The following is an 18092-nucleotide window of genomic DNA, read 5'->3' as shown; positions in this document are numbered from 1 at the left end:
AGTGTTTCTACAGTGAACTCCCAGAACAGGAAAAGCTAAAGGAATAAAATGGAAAGCAAGGTGATTTCATCAACTAGGAAGAGACATTGCATCAAGAACTCCCTTCCATCTAGAAAAGACTCTATCAGGTAGGTCTAGCCATCTTCTGTTCTATGACTTGTAAGGAGAAAACCATTTAGCTCTGCATTTTTCACCTCAAACTTGTACCAACTTCTACTGGAGACACATCCTTCTGGACTTTAGAAAAGCTGGGTGATATTTATTTTCAACTACAGTGACAGTTGAGTATCTCAAGGAACCCTTCTGACAGAATTTCTAATTCTCAGATTTTCCATTTCTTAAATAGTTTTATGTTTAGATGCTTTGAAAACTGTCAAAGGTGTTTGGAATTTTTTTTAGTATTTTCTAATTGACAAGCATACTGCCAGTCTTGGATTTAGTAAAGGTCCAAATGAAGCTCCTGAGTGCTTATTTCATCACACTTTTATTATGTCTGTTTGTCTGCTCAAACTTCAAACCTTACTTGAACCAAGTCTTTTTGTTTGAAAAGATTCTGTGACTCAGGGGCAAAGCAATGGAGTCAGTCTGATTCAGGACTATGATGACTGCCTTAATTTAGGGTTTCTAAAACACCATGACCAAAAGCAACTTGGGGAGGAAAGGGTTTATTTATCTTGCTTTTCCAGGTAAGAGACCATCCCTGAGGGAAGCCAGGGCAGGAACCTGGAGGTGGGAACTGATGCAGAGACCATGGAGGAATGCTGCTTATGGGCTTTCTCTCCTTGCTTTGCTCTGCCTGTTTTCTTTTTCTTTTTTTATTAAGAAATTTTTAAATTTATTTTACATACACATCAAAGATCCCCCTCTTCCTCCAGCCCCTCTTCCTCCTACCCCTCCAACCTCCCCCTCCCAACCCACCTCCCATTCCCTACCACAAGAAGGCAAGGCCTCCCATGGAGAGGTACGTTTAGTAGAGGCAAGTCAAATCATGTCCCCCTGCCCCAAGGCCATGTGAGGTGTTCCATCATAGGTAATGGGCTCCAAAAAAGCCTGCTCATGCACTAGGGATGGATTCTGATCCTACTGCCAGGGAGCCTCTTAAGCAGGTCAAGCTACACAACTGTCTCATTATGCAGAGGGCCTATCCCAGTCCCATGCAGGTTCCACAGCTGTTGATTCAAATATCATGAGTTCCCACTAGTTTGGTTTGGTCATCTCTGCAGGTTTCCCCATCATGATTTTGATGCCCTTGCTCATAGCATCCTTCTTCTCTCTCTTCAACTGGACTCTTGGAGCTCAGCCTGGTGTTTGGCTGTGGATCTCTGCATCTGCTTCCATCCGTTACTGGGAAAGGCTCTATGATGACAGTTAAGGTGTTCACCGATCTGATCACTGGGGCAAGCCAGTTCAATTCAGTGTCTGTTTTCTTATAGCACTCCAGGAATCATCCCATTCACAGTGAGCTGAGCCCTCCCACATCAACCATCAACCAAATGCCCCACAGGCCAATCTCAGCTGATGTTCCTTCTTCCCAAATGACTCTAGCTTGTGTCAAGATGAGATAAAACTGCAGAGAGGTAACACATTAGAAACCACCACACTGACAACCTTTTCTAAAAAGCTATTCTTTTTTTTTCCAAGACAGGGTTTCCCTGTGTAGCCCTGGCTATCCTAGAACTCATTCTATAGACCACGCTGGCCTCAGACTCAGAGATTTGCCTGCCTCTGCCTCCTGAGTACTGGGATTAAAGGCTTGCACTACCATTGTCTGGCCACACTGACCATCTTAAAACCGATGACTGCACATCCTGGGTGGGCACATTTCAGTTAGCAAGAAGCAGAACTTCAGAAGCCAAAAAAGCAATGTTAGTAAGTTCAGGGACTTTTCGCTTAGAGACTGGAACCCATTAACCGAAACTTTGTTCCGGTTTTGTCAGGAGTTGCAACCTACTTGCTGGTTTTCAAAGCCTGAATGGGGCTCCTAACATGGTGTCAGTTGTGCCAAGGTTTAGGGGCCTGCTACAAATCTAACCAGATAGTGACACACACAGAGGAGTTTTGGCTGATTAAGATGATGATTTCCTTCACTGATATCTTCACTTCTTGGTTATTTGATAGTTTTGATTGTCAACCTGACACAACCTGGAATGGCCTAAGAGGGGAGCCTCGATGAAGGGTGTCTATATCAGATTGGCCTGTGGACATGTCTGTGGGAATTGTTTTCAGTGCTCTGATTGAAGTTGGAAGACCCTCCCCAAGTACTTTCTGGCAGTGGCTGCCCCATAAAGGGATATAGAAGAAGAAATTTTTTTTTCTTACTTGACTTTCACTCTCATTGGCAAGTTCATCTACCCTGTTGCTGCTGATGACTGATGTTGATTCCTTTACTGATACTAGAGCTAGCTTCTTTGGGTTTCCACCATAGAATGAACACCAGCGGTTCTCCAGGAATCCTCCAGGCTTTGGCATCAGATTGGAACTGCCAAGGTACAGAGACACCCATTGCTGGACTACTCAGCCCAACTAGTGTAAGCCAATCTAGTTCATCCTCTTTTAATACGTATTCATTCTGTCGGCTCTGGTTCTCTAGAGAACCATGATTCATACTAATATTGATAGTGTTCCTATTGTGTGTTACATGTAAATGTGTCAGACACAGAGGGCATGGCTCTCTATGAATTAGAAAGAAAAGTTGCCAGGCAGTGGTGGCTCACGCCTTTAATCCCAGCACTCGGGAGGCAGAGGCAGGCAGATATCTGTGAGTTCAAGGCCAGCCTGGTCTCCAAAGCCAGTTCCAGGAAAGGCACAAAGCTACACAGAGAAACCCTGTCAAAACAAACAACAACAACAAAAAACAAACAAAAAAAAACAAAAAAAAAGAAAGACAGAAAGAAAACTCTTTCATGGGGAAGTTAAGGCAAACAGGCATAAGGATATCATAGCAATTTGAACTCTACTTAGTTTGGGCTATGTACATACTCCCTCTCTGAAGAGTATACCAAGACACCTGTTAGCAACCTAGTACCCCCACATGCAAAAAGCTATAACTTATTAAATCAATTGCTCCACTTAGTAACCCCTTGATAAGTCTTGTTTCTAGTCAAACAATCTGGAACACAGTCTGGGGCCAGCTGACCCTAGATCAGTTTACAGTGCATGCAATGAGGCAAACATATATCCTTAAGTGAACTTTCAGAGTGAATCCCCTACTTACCATTCTATGTTTATGCACAGCTGGGCATGCATATGATAAAAAACAAAACAAAACAGGTGCATTATGGGAAGGGACATGAGTAGTGACCAAAGATTTATGTAACCCAAGCCTGTCAAGCAAAATGGAGAACCACCCATATTATATCCATAGTAACCAAGCTCCTTCCCTTGAACTCCATAAAATGAAACCCCAGACAATAAATTGGAACCCTTAAAAATCTTCATGCACATAGCCTGCTGCTCTCTGATAGTGATCTTATCTTTTCTGTCACTTTGCTTTGAATAAACATTTCCATGTTACATTTGCAAATCTGTATGAGCTTTTATTTCAGCTTTTCAGATAGGATGCATTCTGAATACTTCAAAAATAATCAGAATTATTTCAGGTAAGAGATAAGGACAAGGGAACACCCAGCCCAGACACCATCTGCTTGTAACAACTCTGTGCCTGGAGAAGTTAGGGGAGAACTTTGTGCTCTGACTCTCTCAGCCTGAGTGTGAAGTTTCAAGCCTGCAGAGTTTGAGACTTCTGGTCCAGGAACTTTATGGAATCATTGACCCACTTCTGCTTGGGGTCCACACAGATATTTCTACCCAGCTTGGTCTTGAAGCTGTGGAGAGATGACATGGTAAGGAGTCATGCTCAGTGAATGGCCCATAGGTCTCCAGACCTCATCCACTCTTGCTCTATAGATGAAGGAGCTGCTGGGCAGGAGGGGAAGATGAGGGACGGGAGAAGGAAGAAGCCTGAGGAGGAAGAGTTGGTCCTGCTGTCCTATTTGAAGCTGTCTCATCTACTGGGTAAAGTACCTGGGGCAAATCCCTCCAAGTTCCTAGAAAGCTATGGATCCCCTCACCTCCAATCAGTTTCCCTATGTCGGTGAGGAGCCATTCAGATGCCAGGCTGTGTTTGTTGGATTCATTTGCCTGTGTGTCCTGACCACTATGCCCAGAAATTTTGGCTGGGTGTTCTGAGCAAGGATCACTTACATCACAGCTGCCAAGAGACACTGGGTGCTGGTTTTGGTGTAGCTCTGCAGCCTCCGCAAGGGGATCTTCCTTGAGATTACAGAAAAGCAGCAGGCAACTGGAAGGGGCACTTCATCTGAAAGAGAGGGTCAGGGGATGCTACAGGGTGTTCTCACAAGGGAAGGTGAAGTCTTGGCTGTATCTGGGAGCCATGGCTCCCAAGTTATGTTTCTAGATTCTAGGGACAAAATATAACCTGGGAGTTAATGTCCTCTGTTGAACTACAGGATTCCTCACTGATGTCTGTTTATAATGAAGTCTCATTGACTGATCCTATATTTCTGACACAGGAAAGTAAGTCCTAAGAACTTGCTGTCTATCACCTTGTTGCTGTGGGCTTAGAGTCAGCCTATTCTTAGACTAAGAAACCTCTCCAGTATCCACATGTGGCTGGTGTTCTGGAAGCCACTCTCAACCACGACCTCAGAGTTCTTCTTCCAGCTTTAATTCTTGTCACTCCTCTATTGCTTGAGATGTCCTTCTCGCCTACAGGGCCACTTCTGGGACACCTCTCCACTACAGATATTACAGGGCAATATCTGTAGTGGCTGCACACAGCATCTTATCCCAGGGTTGGTGTGATGAGACATCACAGGGCCTGGGCTCAGTGGTCTGAGCACTTGGTTCTGGCTCTCTGGCTAGCTAGGACACAATGGCTCTTTCTAACTTCTCCTGCAGTCTTAGTCACTCCATCTTAAAACTGCAGACCCTGCATCAGCTCTAGGATGCCTTGTGCTCAGATGTTAGAACCTACTAAACCATTACCTTAGGAAAGAAGATGCCTTACCTGGCTCAGCCATCTCTCCTGGGCTGATGGTGGCAACTATGAGCAGCAGGCACAGAAGCATTGCAGAGATCTTCATGTTGAGAGTAAGGACTTTGGAGTGAAGGCTTGAGTCTTCTGGGTTGAGTTAACTCTTCTAATCTGGAGGCTCCATCTGTCTTTTATAGGGATCAGGGAGCCTGGCAAGGAGGGTGTTGCTGTGTTGAGTAGCATCAGAGTATGAGGTGATTCCCTGGAAGGCGGAAGGAAGTACAAACTGAGAGGTAAGCATGTTAACCTAGTAACTTAGAGGAAGTGATACCATTGGACCAGGGATTCTGATTTCTTTGGAAGGGAAACCATCTGTATGAAGAAAGAATAGATTAAGGTTATCATGACATAAAGAGAGATCAGAGTCTTCCCTTGAGAGGGTGCCAGGAAGCTGGAGATAGGCTAAATCTTTGCCTCTGGCCATTTTGACACCAGGCTGTTGCAACCCTAAGGCAGTTGGGCTCCTCGGAACCCAGATGTGCTCCAAAGAGCTCTGGAAAAGCAGTCAACCCAAGTCTGTAAGTCCCCTTCTCTTCTGCCTCCTTTCTCTTCTTGTTACTAGGAATTTTATGTTAGCCAGGGCTTTGCACATAGTGTGAAAGTATTCTACCACTGAACTGCCACGATACCACAGCCCTTCTTTTTAGGTATTTTTGCTGTTGTTGTTTGGTTTTTGAGATAAGGACCCACTTGGTAGACCTGGCTAGACCAGAACTTACTTGGTCCCCAGGCTGTCCTTATTCTGTGATTCTCCCATATCAGCCTGGCAAATGCTGCTGTCACAGAATTGATTTACTATATCTGACACAGCCTGCAAGTCCTGGAGAACTGGGCAGCATGTGCTAATCCTGAAGTAGAGGGGATCTTGAGGTGGCTGATATCCTACAGGGGCATAGCTCTCTATATCATAGAGGTTTACATTTCTTTGCAGAATCTTTAATGTATGTGTGGCTTTTTGTCTGGGAACTTCGACTCACAATCACTCTATTGGTCAAGCACCCTGTTTGATGTGTGTGAAGGCCAAATAGTGCCATGCATAACAGTGCTAGGAAGTCTCATTTTTAGAATCTACTCTAGGCATGGCTTAGTAGGCAGGAAGAAAGTTTTCAAGTGAGGGACATAGTTGGTAAAGACACTAAGGAAGTAATCCCTGGATTATATCCATTATATTAGCCATCATGAGCAAACAGCTAATATTGTACAATTTTTCTGGTTTTTACCCTCTATAAGAGAGACACAACATTTAAATGCAACACATGACAGTAGATATCTAAGGTTGAAATAATCAAGAAGACATCATGACCTAAAGAAGTGTGGGTAGCCAAAATTCTTCAGCATGTCCTGAGTCATCCTGCTCCTTAATCCAACTGTGTATTTTTATTGTGTCCACAGAACCTTTTCCCGAAATGAAGACTTGTTTCAAGTAAGACTTGAAGTTTGAGTAGGTGACGAACATAACAAAAGCATGATGAAGTAAGGACACACTATCTTCATTTGAACCTCCACCAAAGCCATGATTATCACTGTTAGTCATTTAGAATATACTAACAAAAATTCCAAATGTCTCAGACAATTTTCAAAATATCTAAACATGAAAAATAATTTAAGAAATATAGAAACCGAGAATCAGGAATATTGTTGGAATTTTGAGCTATTACTTGGAGTATTCAACTGTCATTGCAGATGAAGAAGAATATCACCCAGCATTTCTGCAGATCATAGCTTCAGAAGAAGTTGGTTCAAGTCTGAGGTGAAAAATTTGAACTAAAGTATTTATCACCTTTAGTATTAAATGCATCTAAGAGTTTACCATCTTAATAGTTATAGCGTAAGTGCAGACACACTGATTGATTTACAGATGAAGACCGAGATATAAGTTCACATACATACAACCACTTACTACAGATTTTTGAGTAAGAGGCCATAAATGAACACTGGAGAAAAGATGGCATCTTCAACAAACAGTGTTGATCAAACTGGATAGCTCCATGTAGAGGAATCAAGCTAGATCCTTATCTCTCACCCTGTATTTAACTCCAAGTGCTTCAACATAAGACCTGACACCATGAAACTGATAAAGGAGAAAGTAAGAGATACCTTTGAACTCATGGACACAGGAAGAGACTTTCTTAACAGTCCTGGCAGCACAGACATTAAGACCAACAATTGACAAAAGGGACCGCATGAAACTAAAAGCTTCTATAGAGCAAAGAATGGAATCATCTAAGTGAAACAACAATCTACAGAGTGGGAAAATATTTACATCTGAAGGAGGGCCAGTATGCAGAATATAAAAAGAACTAAAAAAAATTCAACATCAAGAAGACAGGCCACTTACAAGTTAGGGCAAGGAACTAAACAAAAAGTTCTCAAAGGATCAAGTGCAAATGACTGATACACACACACACACACACACACACACACACACACACACACACACACAGCATGTTTGACAGCTGTAGCCATCAAGGAAATGCAAATCAAAACTACTTTGAGATTTCTCTTACCCCAATAAGAATTGCTAAGACAACAAACAAACAAAAAACAGTAACAAGTACTGGAATGCATATAAGGAAAGGGGCACACTCATTCACTACTGGTGGGAGTGCAAAACTGGTGCAGCCACTGTGGAAATCAGTGTGGAGGCTCTTCCAAAGCCTAGAAATTGATCTGTCATGTGATCCAACTATACCTCTCTATGCCAACTATGCTAACTATACCTTAGGGGACATCTACCCAAACGCCTCTGTATCCTACTCTAGAGATACTTGCTCATCTAAGCCCATTGCTCTATTTACAACATTCAGGAATTGAAAACAACCTAATTGTTCATCAATTGATGTATGGATAATGAAAATGTGGCATATTTGTATAATGGGATATTATTCATCTGTTGAGAAAAACAAACCTATGAAGTTAATAGGCAAATAGTAGCATTGGACACAATTATCTTGAGTGAGATAACCCAGACCTGAACATCACACTCTCTCTCTCATATGTGGATGCTAGCTTTGAATATTTACATATATTCTGTTTCCTTTGAAATACACATGGATGTCCAGAAACTAGGAAGGGGCCATACTGGGGGCTTTCAGAGGAGGAGATATATAATGAAGTTACATAAAGTGGGGAAAGGGAATAATGGAACAGGAATGGTCAAATGGAATAGGGGATGGGAGGGCAGGGTATAGATGGAAGAACTGGGAAGAGTATATAACACTAAAAACTTTTTTAAAAAGTCATATGGAAATTTACTAGTGTAGAATATTCCTAAAACATATACTTATATATATATAAAAAGAGTTTAAATGGGGTCACCCTATAACACAGGGACAATGCCCCTACTAGGTGCCACAGGCTGATACATAAAAAATCCAGGGTGGGATCAGGTTACTTGTTTTGGAGTTGTTGGCCAGTGGAATCTCATAAGCCCCCAAACATTACAGGCTATTGCCATTGCTTTTAGTTACTTTCCAGAATCTAAGAGTGAAACCCTCTTGCTGAAGACACCACATACTTCAGTCATAGAACATGGAGAAGTCACATTAATACTAACCTGGAAATTTCATCCTGCTAGCTAGATTCTGCTACTGGAGGAGAAAAGTTATCATCATTCTCTGAGTACTACAGTAATGCTGGCCTGGCAAGACATGCCCCTTGGTACAGTAGAAACATTAATGTTGTGGGAACAACAAAATACTTCCTGGTTGGATTTAAGATGCACTCCATATGCTGGATCTGTTGTTGCGCACATGTATGAGTGCATACAGACCCACATACATCTTACATAGGCATTCCAAAAACAGTAATATTGCAAACTGGCTACTGGTTCCATTATTCAGTTATTTTTTTATTTTATTTTATTTTTTTTAGAGATTTTAGGGACAGATTGACTTTGTTCTATAAACAAAAACAAAACAAAACAGAAAACCAAAAGCCAACTATGATCATTTGTTTTATTGCACAAGACTTAAAAAAAAAAAAAAAGACGAGGTTCTTAGCTAGGATTTAAAACATTTTATCAAGACTTTCAAGTTTGAGTTAGTGTAATTAATCATAAGACTGTCTGGAATGCTAAACAGAAGCTTTTAAACATTGTCTTTTTTCTTGAGTTAGATATTGCACCATCAGCTAAACCTTTTGTAAGGCTGGTTAACTGGTTAGACTTAATGACTGTGGAGAGGCTGAAATGCTGCAAGTCTAGAGACTAATTACAATTTGCCTTGAACTGTCTTTAGCATCCATGTAACTACTGCTTCCCCAAGTCTGTGTGGGACCTGATATCCTGTGACTGACAGAGAGAAACCTTTGGAATGTATTAGCTTCCCAGAACTCTGATTTCCACCAGCTAAAAATTTATGAATACTGTCAGACAGCATATAAGGCCCACAGCAGAAGTGTCTCCACTGCACTGTAACCATTTACTTCATGTTTCTATCCATGTATTGCAAAATTGTCTTTATTTATGAGTTTCTTTGCTCTGATGCTATAAAAACTTCATCCACCTTGGACAATGGACTTTGAGGTGATATAATTCTGTATGCCTAGGTCTGGATCACTAACATCTAGCTTGTATTCCTTTTTTGGTAAGAGTTGTGGTTTTTGTTTCTGTTTTTAGTTTTGCATTGACAGAAGAGTGTCAGTGAAGAAAGTTGAATGCTAGCAAATGAACAAACCCAGTGGTCAGAAAAATTATAAGCAGAGTGTGTTGAACTATAAATGGACACCCAAACAAATAGGATTTTCATAACCAATCCAGATTAAACCAGTGGACCATGAACTGTATCAAGGGATGCCCAAGACCAATCTGAATTCATCCACATTCATCCAAGAACTCAATGTTGAGGCATGAAAGCATGGGCCATGGAGAGCAGCTAAAGCTTGGCACTGTGTGACAGGGTTGGTGTCTCCTGGAAACCTCAGGCATGAAGGAGCTGTGGAGAAAAGCTGAGGCTTAATACCATGTGACAGGGTTGTTTACCTTGATGAGACCAGAGAGAGACAACTGGTCTCTGTTTCAGTGTAGACACCAAAATATTAGAGATTCCAGGACCATGGTATGACCACCAAGGATAACAGCAAGTGTGGAATGAAGCCAACCTGTGCCTACCCGACAGTCTGTGTATACTACAGATGGCAGAGTTGGAGAAGTGGAGCTTCCCATATCCTTTGGAGCGCAAAAGATCATGAATGAATCCCTGATGTCAGATACTGAGATATCTGTATTGTTGAATTTTTGTTTACTTTGACGTGATTTTAACTATGCAATGATTCTTATCTTTTGAAACAAGAAAATAGATAACTTAATTTAGAGTTTAAATTAACTTGCAGTTAAGAGTCATTTAACTTTCAAAGATATACTGTTAGATTTTTTTTTAAGATTATACTACTTTTATAGTTATACTATGTTTTATATTACGGTTTTAACATTTAATCTTGGGGACAAACAGGAAAGGAAAGGGTATATTAACATCAACAAAGGGTGGAGTATCTTGCTAGCTTCTGTTGTCAACTTGGCACACTAGGCAAGAGGGAACCTCAAATAAGGCATTGTTTCCATCAGATTAGTCTGTGGGCATGTCTGGGAGGCATTTTCTTCATTGCTAATTGACGTAGAAGGATTCAGCCCACTGAGGTTGGTGTCATCCCTAGACAGATGGACCTGGGCTGTATAAGAAAGGCAGCTGAGCTAGCCAGCGTGAGCAAACAAGTAGATGTGTTCCTCCATGATCTATGCTTCAGTCCTTGCCTTGAGTTCTTGCTTTGGCTTCTCTCAACAATGGACTTTAACTTACAAGCCAAATTGCCTTTTTTGGTCAGTGTTTATCATGGGAACAGAAAGCAAACAAGAACGAAAACAGTGGGCCTTTTCCTTAGGTTGTCTGGGCCAAACCTCTGCTGTGGTCTTGCTTGGAAAGGCTGTAGAAACTTTAGGAGACTGAGGCTTGCAAGTGGAAGGTGAATAACTTGGGGGCAGTCTTTAGGCTTTGTAGCCAGGCCCACTTCCTCTTGACTCTTGGCTCCCAGGCTGTTACTGGCCAGCCTCTTTATCCTTTCACCATGCCTGCTCCACCATGATGAACTGTCTATGCTCTGAAACTCTAGTCCAAACAAACCCTTTAGCCCTTACATGCACTTGTCAATGCCTTGTGCAGCCCTTACTGTAGGGTGTTTTGTCCCAACAAGGTAATTAGGACAGCCACCTACAATTTCTCCAGTTTTACCTTCTCCAAGTTATGTAGTTTCAAATTTTAAGCAGTAAATAAACTTACATCTATGATTCATTTATGTCATTTTTTTATTTAAAAAAATAGATCTGTCTCTACATTCATTTACTTTTTACAGTTTTCACATTCATTACAGTACTGTTTGCTGAAATTACTATCCTTTCTTTATTGAATTGTCCCTGCTACTTTTCAAAGGTAATTTGTGTGGATCTATTTCTGTCCCATTGATTTATTTTCTATTATATCATCAGTCCCATCTCGATGACTTCAGCTGTGTGATAAGTCTTGAGGTCAGATAATGTGAGTCCTCTGACTTGATTTTTCAGTGTTGTGTTAACTCATGTGGGTATTTGCCTCTCTATGTAAACTTTAGGACCGGTTTGTCAATATCCATCAGAGAACTTGGTGGGATTTTGATTGAAATTGTTGAATGAAGAGGTCATCTGGGGAAGAGCTTAGAGTCTGACAGTATTGAGTCTCCCACCTGGGAACACAGAGATCTCACCATTGACAGAGCGCTTTCTCCTTTCACAGAGGTTTGTAGTTGTTCTCATAAATATTGTACATTTTTTTCTTAGACTGAATCCAATGTAGTTGCTTTTTGTTGCTAATATAAATGGTTTAGATCGAATCATTAAATTTAGTTTGAACTGTTCATTATTGATATACAGGAGGCTATTGAATCTTAGACATTATTAGCCTTTGTGCTCTGTGACCTTTGTTTGTGTGCAAATGTGTGTGTGTGTGTGTGTGTGTGTGTGTGTGTGTGTGTGTGTGTGCATGCTCATGTGTGCATGTGAGATTGATGGGTATGTGTATGCATGTTGGAAGAAAGTGGTTGGACACCCATATGAAGACCAGAGTTGAAGTTGGATATCTTAATCATTTCCTATCTATTGTTTTAGACATGGTCTCTCCCCCAACCCTGGATCTTGCTGTTTTTTGGTAGGCTGGCTAACCAGCAAGGCTCCATAATCTACCCATTGCCTCCTACCTCTGAATTTGCATTGCATATGGATGTTACTATGCCTGTTTGTTTTTTTTCCTAATGTGGGAGCTGTGGGATCCAAACCTGGGGTCTCATGTTTGAGCACCAAATGCTTTACCCACCAATCCATATCCTGTGTCAATTCTGAAATCCTTCTATGATCATGAACTAATTATTAGAGTTTTGTTTTTATATCCATTATTGATTCTCTGCAAAGGTCAATCATGTTTTTCTTAAAGGCAGCTTAATGTCCTTCCATCTATGTGTCTCACTGTTTTCTTGTCTGTGTTGATGAGTCAGCCGGGACTTCCACTGATGTGACACTGTGGTGGTGAGAGGGAGCATCCTTGTTAGTCTCAGTTTTGAGAGAACACCATCTGCAGTGAGTATGGAATCCATTGCAGGTAATTGTGGATGTTTATTAGGTTGAAGAAGCTTCCTTCTGTTCCAAGTGTGTTGAAATGTATTTTTTTGTTTTAGAACCCTGATGGTTATGCACTTTTGTTAAATGCTTTTCAGTGTCTACTGAAAATATCACGTGACCTCTCCTCCTTCAGCTGACTGATGTGAAAGATTACAATAATGAATGTTTGAATAGTTTTTAAGTTTTGAGATCTTATTCTTATGTATGCGTGTGTGATGTGTGTGTGTGTGTATGTGTGCATTCCTGTGTGTGTTTGTATGTGAGTGTGTATATGTGTGTGTGAACATGTGTGTGTGTGTGTGTGTGTGTGTGTGTTATATTGGTGCTTGATAATGCATGTGTGGTTGTGCTGACCTATGGGTTTGTATGTGGTTAGAGGTTGACATTGGGATGTCTTCCTCAATCACATCTGCAACTCATTCTTTGTGACAGAGTATCTTCCATGAGCCTGGAGATGGCCATTTCAGCTGGACTGGGTGTCTAGGGGGCATTCAGGGTACACCTTGGTGATACTTTTCTATTCTTTGATGCACTATGTGACTTCTAATGGGTCAGGAATAAGAAACAGATGACAATATTGACTCTTCTTGCTGGTGATCTCAGCACGGCATGTCTCTGTCTGTATGGATCTTCCTGGCCTCAGAGAGGGAAGTTTCAAGTGCTCTCTCTGCTTTTATGTTTTGGAACAAATTGTTGAGCCTGGGCATCATTTACAGCTTCAGTGCTCAATAGAATTCATGGGTATAATCTGCTGGGAGATCCTTGTGCTTTCAGGGCTGGGAGACTATTATTATCCAATTTACATAATTGATATAGACATATCTTGATTATCCCTATTTCTCTATGAGAGTTTTGGCAGAGTGTGGATTTCAAGAAATAGAATAGCCTTTTCTATGCTTTCAAGGTTTGGGCCTAGAGTTCTTACTGATCTTTTATTCTCCCTGACCCCGTCTTGTCTATGGCAGTAGTAGGGATAGTCCTTCTGCATTTCTGACAGTAGTAATTTGCACCTTTGTTTATTTCATGTGGCTGTTTTAGATGATGGTTTACTGCTTTTATTGTTCTTCTCAAAGACCCGACTTTGGTCTCATTGATTTTTATTTACCTATACTCTTGTTTTCCTTTCCATCTTCTGATTGATTTAGGTTTATGTTGCACACAGACATACAAACACATACGCCACAGAAATAAATAACTGGGAAGGAGAGAATGCCAGGAAGAGGAGTCCTTGCCTTTTAATGGATGCTCATGAGCTCTTAGGAATTGTCCTTGGGACTGAAGCACAAAGACTACCTCCAGTAGTTATCTTCTTGTCATTGGAGCTGGAGATGGGTGCTACCATAGCTGGTTCTTTATCTAGAAGCTGGAGGATCTGAACTGAGGTCTTTCAGTGGACTGAGCACTTTACCCACTAATCTCTCTCTCTCTCTCTCTCTCTCTCTCTCTCTCTCTCTCTCTCTCTCCTGCCCACTCTGAAACCTCTCTATGATACCTGATAGAAACAAGTAAGGAGGATGGATTTATTTTTGTCTCACATTTCCAGAGAGCACAGTCCATCACTGCCTTTGGATGGCATTGTGGTAAGAACAGCTTGGTCCATATTTTTAGGAGCTTGGGTCTGGACATACTTCAGCAGCAGACAGGAAGCAAGGTGCTCCCATGTCACTCACTTCTAGAGTTTTTCTTCCTTCCCTAAAGGTTGTACCATCTCCCTCAAATATGTCTGGTTAGGAAACAAGTGTTCGAGCACATGAGCTTAGGAGGGACATTTCACATCACACTATAATGATTATATTAGCCTATTCCTACTACTAAACATAATACCTTAGACAAAATAACTTATAAGAAGAGAAATCAATTGCTCAAATACTGGATTTGGTGATGCTGAAAATAAGGTACCAGCAGATTTGGTGTCTGGCCACGGCTTGCTCTGCTTTGATTCTGCTCACCTTCTGTGTGCTCTTCCATGGAGAGGGAGAGCAAAACAATTCCCCACAAGCCTCTTTTATTAACATGGATATTACTTAGGAAGGCAGACACCTCTCTTTTGACTCCATCATCTGCTGAAGGCCCTGCCTCTTAAGCACACCACAGTGAACGCTTTAATTTGTATGTGACTCTCCTCAATGGTTACTTGCTGGAAGCTTGGCCCCTACCTAGCAAGGTGGTGGTGAGATGGTGGAGGAGCCTTTAAGTATAGGGACTGAGTTGAAGGAAACTTTGGTGCTGGGAGCTCTGCCCTTGTGAAAGAATTGATGCTAGGACTGGTTTGAAGATATAGAGATTGATCACTGTGGTCCTTCTACATGCCTGGCCCCTTTGACACACAGCACATTTCCTTTCTGACTCTCTGCTGTGTTGTGATGATGCCAGGTTGCCTCACCAGTGGCCATGCTGTGTTGTTTGGGCCTTCTGTCTTGACTTGTAAAGCAAGTAGCCTTATTCTCTTCATACAGTACACACAGTCAATGCAAGTGGCTAAGACTAGATTCCAATATGAATCTTGGAGCAGCATAGACATTCAGTCCATAACACAGTTAAATTAATTTTAAGTCTAAGAACTGCCAGCCCCTTAAATAACTGCTGTGTGAGGCTGTAAGGGATGAACTCATATTTAGGGTCCATTGTTTCCCTTCTACAGCATTCCACACAGCTTTGTTCTGTTCTGATATTTCTGATTTAACCCTTGCTAGCACCCAGCTTAGACTGTTGAGGTCCTCCTTTACCATTACAGTGGCTGCTCCTAGGCCCTTCCTTCCCCTTGGCATCCTGTGCTCAGACAACTCCTGACAACTCCTTTTCTTCTTGCCTCTCAGTGTGTCCCTGTCCTTACAATTGGAGACCACTTACTGAGTTGTCACTGCTTTCCCACCCTGAAGTCCAAGAGCCCCTACAATAATGTCTAGTGCCTAACACCAATTCCTCCAGTGTTGGGGCATGCAGCTGGCTAGATTGCTTTCTCGGGCTCAGTCCCCTCCCCTCTGTTCTAGAGAACTCAGAAGAGCACTGTGAATTTGCAGTCTGTCATGTCCACTGCCCTTCCACAACAGAAGTGTTGGAGAGCCATGCCCCTAAAAATATCCAAAAATAGATGTGGGACATAAATGTCTAGTTTTTCTTGTTGGTCTGGCTTCACTCTAGACATGTTACTACCCCGGGCTTCCGAATTTATTACATGGGAAAACCCTCAGAGAAAAGCCCCTCGACTCTTACACAAGGTCATGAAAGGGCCTGTGTAAAAAGATAGGTGCGATAGAAAAGAAATAGGCTCAGAGAAGCTCATGAATAAGGGAAGGTAATGGGAGGGCTGGAGCTAGAGGACTAGAGGGCCTGGCATATCCTGCCACACTCTTCCTCAACCTCAGGGGAGTCCAGCCTAGCCAAAAGGCATTCCTGCAGGATGATCCTACACTCTGTCACCCGTTACTGCGGGGTTTTCCCTTTCAGTTTAAATAGGATCCAAATTAGTGTAATGTAATTAAAAACACATATGTATTTTTCTTTGAAAATACCACAGCCATATAACAATGCTGAACACAGCAGTAGGGAGCACACACTTCACATGAAGAAATGCAGATTCCCCAAGAATACAAAAGCTTGCATAATGCTGATGCACCATAGGTGGATCTCAAAGTCCCACTGGCAGGTGGGAGGAAGAACACTGACATTTTTGCTAGTAATTTAACTGAGTTCATATACAAATAAATATACAATTTGTAAATTAAATTCAGTTTATTTGGCCAAAATATAACTTAAATATCATTAAATATTATTTAAGCAAGTCTATGTTTTAAATTATTAAAAGCATCTCTCTTTAGACATCGCAATAAATTACCATCGCACTGCCCCTGGGGAAAGGTTAGGGGAAAATACAGAAGATTTCCATGGGGCTCTCAGCCTAGACATGAAGGTTCAAGGATGCTGAGTTTGAGACTTCCGATCCAAGTGCTTTATGGAGTTCTCAACCCACTTCTCCTTGGGGTCAGCACAGATCTCCTTATCCATTATGGTCCTAAAGCTGTTGGGAGAGGGCGTGGTTAGCAAAGTGCTCCGAGGGGTCAAAGAAAGTAGACTCGGGGAGAAGCCCTGTCCTAGCTGAATCTCTTCAATCTCCTGCCTAAATGAATGGGACACAATCTCTCCAAACTGATAGAAATGTCTGGCTTCTCTAACGGGCTTAGTTTTCCTAGGTGAGAAAAGGACCAGGTGGGCAAGACAATCTATTTGTTTGATTCGTGGCCATGAGTCCAGACTTCTCTCTCTCTTACTCCTCAGATAGGAAATTGGCTTGGTGTGCTGGGCACAGACTACTTACATCACAGCTTTCCAGGGACATTGGGTGCTGGTGATTCTCTGGTAGCTCTTCAGCCTCCGCACTGGGATCTTCTGATTAGTCATCTTATAACAGCAGGTGACTGGGACAAACACTGAATCTGAAAATAATTTTGCAAAGAAAGAGAGAGTTAGGAGGCATTGCAGGGTGCTCTCACAAAGGAAGGAGAAGGCTGGGTAATACCTAAGAGTCATGGCACCCGAGTTCTAGAGTTCAGTCACAGAATATGTCCTAGCTGTTGACTGTGTAGAGGGAAAAAAAAAAACCTCATCAATTTCTGACACAGGAAAGTAAGTCCTAAGAACTTGCTGTCCATCACCTTGCTGCTGTGGGCTTCGAGTTAACCTGTTTTTAGGCTAAGAAGCCTCTCCAGTATCCACATGTGGCTGGTGTTCTGGAAGCCTCTCTGGACCATGACCCCAGAGTGTTGATTCCAGCTTTAATTCCTGTCACTCCTCTATTGCTTGAGATGTCCTTCTCACCTACAGGGCCACTTCTGGGACACCTCTCCACTACAGATATATCTGTAGTGGCTGCACACAGCATCTTATCCCAGGGTTGGTGTGATGAGACATCACAGGGCCTGGGCTCAGTGGTCTGAGCTCTCTGACTGTGACACAATGGCTCATTCTAACTTTTCCTGTAGTTCCAGTCTCTCCATCTTAAAACTGCAGACCCCGTAGCAACTCTGAGTTGTGCTGAGAGATTAGGAAAGGAAAAGCCTCACCTGGCCCAGCTAACACCTGTGGGCTGATGGTGGCAGCTATGAGCAGCAGGCACAGAAGTGCGGTAGAGATTTTCATGTTGAGGTCAAAGGCTTCGGAATGAAAGCTGGAGGCTTCAGGAGTTAGTGTCACAATCTCTGCTCCTCTGGAGGCTCCATCTGTCTATTTATAAGGAGCAGGGAACTTGCTAGGATCCTATTGAAAGAAGGATGAAGATCCTCTCGGCTGTGCTGAGTAGGCATCAGCCCCCGGGGTGATTTCCTCACAGCCGGAAGGAAGCTGTGCAGTTTCTGTCTACTGGCAGTTTAGACCATGAAACAGAGGTAAAAAGGTAGACAG

The 18092-nt window shown here is 42.2% G+C and overlaps 1 protein-coding gene across 2 annotated transcripts; it reads right to left on the bottom strand.

Moving 5' to 3' along the window:
* Window positions 1–3600: 3600 nt before the first annotated feature.
* On the bottom strand, window positions 3601–17874 carry LOC118589997 (C-C motif chemokine 12-like). Of its 2 annotated transcripts, none has more exons than XM_036197774.1 (3): window positions 5030–5139; window positions 4204–4318; window positions 3601–3824 (listed from the first exon to the last, which is right to left on the bottom strand). In XM_036197774.1, exons 1-3 carry the CDS (start codon window positions 5103–5105, stop codon window positions 3719–3721), a joined length of 297 nt encoding a protein of 98 aa, XP_036053667.1. In that variant the 5' UTR covers window positions 5106–5139; the 3' UTR covers window positions 3601–3718. The 2 variants fall into 2 exon arrangements, with proteins under 2 accessions (XP_036053667.1, XP_036053666.1); XM_036197773.1 differs by lacking the exons at window positions 3601–3824; window positions 4204–4318; window positions 5030–5139 and adding exons at window positions 16441–16713; window positions 17011–17128; window positions 17756–17874.
* Between the last annotated feature and the right edge of the window lie 218 nt (window positions 17875–18092).

The sequence above is a fragment of the Onychomys torridus genome, chromosome 8 (genome assembly GCF_903995425.1).
Source record: "Onychomys torridus chromosome 8, mOncTor1.1, whole genome shotgun sequence".
NCBI lineage: Eukaryota > Metazoa > Chordata > Mammalia > Rodentia > Cricetidae > Onychomys > Onychomys torridus.
This window is presented reverse-complemented; position numbering and strand designations above follow the sequence as displayed.

Excerpts from the sequence above, each read along its gene's own strand:
- LOC118589997 (XM_036197773.1), bottom strand. The coding sequence starts at position 17,831 with ATGAAAATCTCTACCGCACTTCTGTGCCTGCTGCTCATAGCTGCCACC. Across the intron at positions 17,129-17,755 it reads ACAGGTGTTAGCTGGGCCAG|ATTCAGTGTTTGTCCCAGTC; the intron begins GTGAGGCTTTTC and ends AATTATTTTCAG. Across the intron at positions 16,714-17,010 it reads TGTCCCTGGAAAGCTGTGAT|CTTTAGGACCATAATGGATA; the intron begins GTAAGTAGTCTG and ends CTCTCCCAACAG.